The 7,500-nt window shown below is 44.8% G+C and overlaps 1 protein-coding gene across 1 annotated transcript in view; it reads left to right on the top strand.

The window, feature by feature from the left end:
* The window catches only part of LOC123511529 (zwei Ig domain protein zig-8-like), a 65,218-nt gene that overhangs the window by 44,441 nt on the left and 13,277 nt on the right, over positions 1-7,500 (top strand). Inside the window, exon 5 of the mRNA XM_045267507.1 lies at positions 5,589-5,799. Within this exon, the coding sequence (XP_045123442.1) occupies positions 5,589-5,799 (211 nt within the window). The remainder of the gene's footprint in view (positions 1-5,588; positions 5,800-7,500) is intronic.

Below are 7,500 nucleotides of genomic sequence, written 5' to 3'. Positions count from 1 at the left end.
AATTGGGTGAGAATGTTAACGAGGCTTGTGAGAGGGAGAGGGAGAGGAGAGGAGAGGGAGAGGACAAGGGAAGAGAATGAGAGGATGAGAGGGAGAGAGGGAGAGAGTGTACATAGGGAAGAGAATTAGAGATGAGAGGGAGAGGAGGAAAGAGGAAAAAGGGAGAGAGAGAGAGAGAGAGAGAGAGAGAGAGAGAGAGAGAGAGAGAGAGAGAGAGAGAGAGAGAGAGAGAGAGAGAGAGAGAGAGAGAGGAGAGAGGAGGAGGATAGAATGAGGAGGAGGAGGAGAAGGAGAGGAGAGGAGGAGGAGGAGGAGGAGGAATAAGAGAGAAGGAGGAGGAGGAGGAGGAGGAGGAGGAGGAGGAGGAGGAGGAGGAGGAGGAGGAGAGAAAACGGAATGGGAGAGGATGGGAAGAAACGGAGTAGAAAGAATATAAAGAGAAAAAGGGAGAGTAGATAAGAGAGAGAGGATAAGAGAGAGAAAGATAGACAAGCTTTAGAAGGAAAAAGAAATGATAAAGAAGAAAGAGAAAAGAAAGGATGAAAGGTTGGAATCAAGGAAAAGACGAGAGAGAGAGAGAGAGAGAGAGAGAGAGAGAGAGAGAGAGAGAGAGAGAGAGAGAGAGAGAGAGAGAGACAGACAGGAGGTAAAGGAAAGCCGGAAGGAATGAAAGGAAGGAAAGGATAAAACAGAATACATCTCTCTCTCTCTCTCTCTCTCTCTCTCTCTCTCTCTCTGACCTTCCCCTCGTTTCATCAAGAAATAACAAAACAAAAAAGCAAACACAGAAGGAATTAAGAAGACACAGGGAATAAATGAGAAAGAAAGAAAGGAAAAGAAAAAAAATTAAAAAAAATAGAAAACAATAACCAAAAAAGAAAAAAAATTTCAATAGAAAATAAAAATAAAATAAAAATAAAATAGAACAAATAAGATAAATAAAAATAGAAACTGTACAATAAAAATAAAAATAGAAAATAATAACGAATAAACAAAGAATAAAAACTTAAAACAACGTATAAATGTAATGGTTTTCTTTTATCCAATGGAACGTAACGCCACAGGTGAGTCACGAGGAGAGACAGGTAATTAAAGGGCGCAGGTGTTGTGCAGGTGTGGGTCAGGTGCGATTGCCTAGGCCAGGTGAGAGAGGGGCTGGGGCAGGTGTTAATTAAGGACAGGTAAAAGGAAGGGATGTATGCATAGGCAGGTAAAGAGGGAAGGCTTGGCGCTGGACAGGTGCTATACTCAATTTAGATAACACAGGTGAGCTGAGGTGAGGTGAGGTGAGGTGAGGTTTGCTTGAGTTTGCTTTGATTTGTTTTGGTTTGCCTGGACTAAGTTAGGCTAGGTTAGGTTAGGTAAGGTTAGGTTAGGTAAGGTAAGGTAAGGTATGGTAAGGTAACGGTAAGGTAAGGTAAGGTAAGGTAAGGTAAGGTAAGATTAGGTTAGGTTAGGTAAGGTAGAGTTAGGTTGGATTAGGTTAAGGTTAGGTTAGGTAATATTAAATAAAGTTAGGTTAGGTTAGATAAGGTAAGGTAAAGTTAGGTTAGGTTAGGTAAGGTAAGGTAAAGTAAGGTAAAGCTAGGTTAGGTTAGGTTAGGTTAGGACAGGTTGAGCAGGTGTGCAAATCTCTAGGAAGAAAGAGATAAGACAGGTATGCAGTATGAACAAAGAATAAAGGAAACAGGTGTGGTAGATATAAATAAGATTAACCTCAGATATAAAAACTCAGGTGTGTGAAAATACGTGATGAGAAGCAGGTGTGCAAATCTGTCCCTAAAAACAGGTGTGGATACAGATGTGCAGAATACGAAAGAAACATGTGAATTATCAAACAGGAAAGTGAAAATGGCGGATGTGGGGAATATATGTAAAGACAGAAACAGGTGTGCGAATCCCTTCAATACCAGGTGTGGAAACAAATATGCAATAAAACAGGTGTGAAATATTGAACGGAAAAGTCAAAAGAAATAAAGCACAGGTAAGAAAAGTCAGATATGTGAAGGTATAAGAGGAGAAACAGGTGTGTACATGGCTGAAGGTAAAAGTGACAGGTAGAGAAGAGAAATAAATCGAGGCAGATGTGTGAAACCAAACAGAATATAAAAATAAAACGAACCAGAAATAAAAACAGGTGTGTGTGGGATACGTGAAAGCAAGGCAGGTATTTTCAGGTGTGTGCAGGTGTGTGGGAATCCATGTAGTGTGAGAGTCAAGCAAGGAAATGTGAGTTAGTGTGAAAAAGGGAGATGTAAAGACAAACCAATCTCGTTAATTAAAAGTTACCTGAGATTCAAATGTGCTAAATTTATACAGGTACATCGTGGCGTCATTCCAACACCTGTGAAAAGTGTGTGTGTGTGTGTGTGTGTGTGTGTGTGTGTGTGTGTGTGTGTGTGTGTGTGTGTGTGTGTGTGTGTGTGTGTGTGTGTGTGTGTGTGTGGCAAGGTGGTAATAAAAAGAGGGAAAGAAAAGGAACAAACTAAAAGCATCATGTATTATCTCTCTCTCTCTCTCTCTCTCTCTCTCTCTCTCTCTCTCTCTCTCTCTCTCTCTCCCCTAATGTATGAGGGATTATTTGCTTTAAAGAGCGTGAGATTGGGATTAATGAGAAGGATTTTATGAGAGAGAGAGAGAGAGAGAGAGAGAGAGAGAGAGAGAGAGAGAGAGAGAGAGAGAGAGAGTTAAAGCTGGGCTAGCTCAGTTATGCTAAGCTCCCCTCTCATTCCCTCCTCTCTCTCCTTCACTCCTTCTCTCTCTCTCTCTCTCTCTCTCTCTCTCTCTCTCTCTCTCTCTTCTCCTCTCTCTCTCTCTCTCTCTCTCTCTCTCTCTCTCTCTCTCTCTCTCTCTCTCTCTCTCTCTCTCTCTCTCTCTCTCTCTCTCTCTCTCTCTCTCTCTCTCTCTCTCTCTCTCTCTCTCTCTCTCTCTCTCTCTCTCTCTCTCTCTCTCTCTCTCTCTCTCTCTCTCTCTCTCTCTCTCTCTCTCTCTCTCTCTCTCTCTCTCTCTCTCTCTCTCTCTCTCTCTCTCTCTCTCTCTCTCTCTCTCTCTCTCTCTCTCTCTCTCTCTCTCTCTCTCCTTTCTCTTCAGGTAAGTGCAAGGTTGCTGTGTTGCGGCTGGAATGTTCTCTCTCTCTCTCTCTCTCTCTCTCTCTCTCTCTCTCTCTCTCTCTCTCTCTCTCTCTCTGCGGCGTCTTAACATGTCACTTTATCACTTATTCCAATTTCTGAGAGAGAGAGAGAGAGAGAGAGAGAGAGAGAGAGAGAGAGAGAGAGAGAGAGAGAGAGAGAAAGCTAAGACCATCAATAATAGTGTTTTCAAGGTGACCTAACTCTTCCCTTATAAATGGGCAAAAAATCTAATAGGAAGGAAGGTGATGAGGGGAAGACAGGTGAATAGTGTCACCAGGTGTGGCAGTAATTGGGCCAGGTGAGGACACGGGGACACGGGGCAGGTGAGGACACAGGGACACGGGGTAGGTGAGGACACGGGGACACGGGGCAGGTGAGGACACGGGGACACGGGGCAGGTGAGGACACAGGGACGACACGGGGCAGGTGAAGACATGGGACACGGGGCAGGTGAGGACACGGGGTTGATGAGGACACGGGGACATGGGGCAGGTGAGGACATAGGTACAAGGGAACGCTGCCACTCACTCACTCACTCACTTGCTCGCTCGCTCGCTCGCTCGCTTACTCACTCACTCGTTCACTCACTCGCTCATTTATTCACTTATTCGCTCATTCATTCATTCACTCACCCACTCACTCGCTCATTCACTCACTTACTCGTTCACTCACTCATTCGCTCGTTCACTCACTCACTCGCTCGCTCACGTACTCACTCATTCGCTCATTCATTCATTCATTCATTCATTCACTCACTCACTCACTGACTCACTCGCTCACTCACGTATTGCTTCCTATGTTGCTTTGAGACGAGTAATTATCATTATTTTTGTATTTCCATCAAAGCCATGATTTATGAGATACAAAATTAAACTAGTACAGAAACGAGCAAATTAATTTATAAACTAGTAAAACAATAGTAGTACCATTCTGTTATTGTTGCGGGTGAGAACATAGGAACACAGGAACACTAGAACATAGGAACACGGGAACACTGCAGGTGACTTGACGCTCACTAACTCACTCTCACTCACTCTCTCACTCACTGACTGATTGGTGCAGGTATTTCCTCCTGTCTTGTTTTGAAACGTGCGGCAAATTTATTTTATTCCCACGAAACCATTCCTGAATTGCAAGATATCACATTGTTTTCATTTGGACAATTCAATACGTCAACATCAATAGGTGGGAGTTTGTGTGGAAATGCAATGTTAGCTGGCGCACGTTTCAAAACAAGGCGGAAGGGAATGTGTGCAACAGTCAGTCAGTCAGTCAGTCAGTCAGTCAGTCAGTCAGTCAGTCAGTCAGTCAGTCAGTCAGCTAGCTAGCCAACCAGCCAGCCAGCCAGCCAGCCAGTAAGTAAGTAAGTCAGCCAGCCAGCCAGCCAGTCAGTCAGTCAGTCAGTCAGTCAGTCAGTCAGTCAGTCAGTCAGTCAGTCAGTCAGCCAGCCAGCCAGCCAGCCAGCCAGCCAGCCAGCCAGCCAGCCAGCCAGCCAGCCAGCCAGCCAGCCAGCTAGCCAGCAAGTCAGTCAGTCAGTCAGTGAGAAGCATTAGTGATTGCTAGTGTTGCCGCGTGTCCACGTCCTCGCCTGCCTCCAATGCTGACACACAAGAAGAGAGAGCGAACGTGTTTGTTAACTCTTGCATCATCATGCTGGACAGAAAACATGGTACATTTAGATTGAAGGAATAAAGACAGCGGGAAATGAACAGAATATTTAGTACAATTGGAATGAAACAATATAAAACCACACCTCATGAAACTAAACCAACCCAACCCAACCTTACCTAACCCAGCCACACATCACGTCACCCTACCTACTGGAAGCCTGAGATAATGTATGTCACTGCTTTCTGTGGGGAATGGTGCCTCAGTGGCCTTTTTTCTTTTCTACTTCTTTTTTTGTTCAACTAAGACAAAGACCCTCTTACATAAAAAAATGAACCCTCAATACACACACACACACACACACACACACACACACACACACACACACACACACACACACACATACCACCACTCCCATTACACCAAACTAACCTCAAACTAACCTAACCTTTGATCTGTACATACGCAATCATCACTGTGGGTTCATTCACCTCATTTCACCTCACCTCATCTCACCTCACCAAACCAAACCTAACATCAACTCACCATAACGAAAAATAAGTCAAAATACATGAAACACTAAATCTACAACTTCCTATGACTTGACTTCATTTAAGAGGGAGGTTGCAAGACATTTACTCGTCTTCTGGCTAACCCTTTCGGATCTGTAAGGGGACTGGCGACTAAGTGAGCCTTTTTTGTTGTTGTTGCCCTTGGCCAGTTTCTCCCTCATATATATATATATATATATATATATATATATATATATATATATATATATATATATATATAAAACCTAACCAAACCTAACCTAACCCAACCTGACCTCAACCCCTTCCTCCCCTACAGGTGTCATGGATCCGCCACCGGGACACACACATCCTGACGGTGGGCTCCTTCACCTACACCAGCGATGAAAGGTTCTCGGCGCTGCACAGAGAGGGCACCAACGAGTGGACGCTACAGATCCGCCAGCCCACAGTGAGGGACACCGGCCTGTACGAGTGTCAAGTGTCCACCAAGCCCACCAGGGGGTTCCTCATACATCTGGCGGTGGTGGGTGAGTGTTGGCTGGGGCTGTGTGGTGTGGTGTGGTGTGGTGTAGTGTAGTGTAGTGTGGAGTGGAGTGGAGTGGAGCGGAGTGGTGTGGTGTGGAGTGGTGTGCATGTGGTGTGGTGTGGTGCGGCGTGGAGTGGAGTGGAGTGGAGTGGTGTGGAGTGGAGTGGAATGGAGTGGTGTGGAGTGGTGTGGTGTGGTGTGGTGTGTTGTGGAGTGGTGTGGTGTGGGTATGGTTATGCTAGGAACGAGAGAGGTTAAAGGCTAGAGGTTGGTTAGTTAATGAGGTTAGGTTAAGAAATTGTTAGTGTTAGGTGCCAGTAAGTTAGGTTGGGTTAGGAAAAAAGGAAGGCAGAAAAGGAAAGTAGGTAGAGAGAGAACAAGAGAGGAAAGTAATAGTGATAGTAGAAGAAAAGAAAAATCTATTTCTTGGTAAATTTTTCCCCACATATTATTTAGAATTCAGGAAGTTTAGATTATCAATAAATTAGCATTACGATAACAAAAGGAAGACTACAACACGCGCCCTCACACCCGCCAACACACACACACACACACACACACACACACACACACACACACACACACACACACACACACACACACACACACATGTACGCTTTGTAATGTCATCGGCTTTCAATAGACATCAAAGACTTCACTTTTTCTTACGTACACACGCACACGCACACACACACACACACACACACACACACACACACACACACAAGGTTAACTCAGAATCCATATTTACTTAGAGGTGTGTGTGTGTGTGTGTGTGTGTGTGTGTGTGTGTGTGTGTGTGTGTGTGTGTGTGTGTGTGTGTGTGTGTGTGTGTGTGTGTGTGTGTGTGTGTGTTTTCTCTATTGTCTCCAAGTTTATCAAGTGTTTGCTCTCTCTCTCTCTCTCTCTCTCTCTCTCTCTCTCTCTCTCTCTCTCTCTCTCTCAGCTCAACAGACCTAGGCTTAGTCAATTATTGTTGTAAATAACATGCAATACCTAAAAAAATTGTAAATAAGCCAATAAAGACATCAATATCAATATCAATATCAATCTCTCTCTCTCTCTCTCTCTCTCTCTCTCTCTCATTAAACACTCTCCATCCTCACACACACACACACACACACACACACACACACACACACACACACACACACACACACACACACACACACACACACACACACACACACACACACCTTTCCCCTGTCATTACCAAACCGACATGACTAATATTACTCTCTCGCCCCCTCTCCCTCTCCCTCTCTCTCTCTCTCTCTCTCTCACACACACACACACACACACACACACACACACACACACACACACACACACAATCAATCAATCAATCAATGTGAAAGTTTATTCACTCTCCCTTCTCCCTAAGCCACTCACTCCCCTCTCCCTTATTTCTCCCCTCTTCCAACAGTTCCTCAGGCGTCTCTCACAAACCCTCTCACTAATACTTAACCTTTCCCCTCTCACTTGCTCTCCCATCTCCCCTCTCTCCCATACCACTAACTCCCCTCTCACTCTTCTCTCTCCTCACTCCCCTTCCCTCACACAGGTTAATTACTCCTCTCCCTCTCCCTCTCCCCCCAGCAGTTTATCAAACCTCAACCCCTCTCCCACTCTCACTCCTCACTGTCCCTTCTCACAAACACCATCTCTCTCTCTTTCCCAAACCACTAATCAGCTATTTCTC

The sequence above is a fragment of the Portunus trituberculatus genome, chromosome 4 (genome assembly GCF_017591435.1).
Source record: "Portunus trituberculatus isolate SZX2019 chromosome 4, ASM1759143v1, whole genome shotgun sequence".
Classification (NCBI taxonomy): Eukaryota; Metazoa; Arthropoda; class Malacostraca; order Decapoda; family Portunidae; genus Portunus; species Portunus trituberculatus.
Note: the sequence above shows the minus strand (reverse complement) of the source record. Positions and strands in the feature narration are given on the sequence as shown.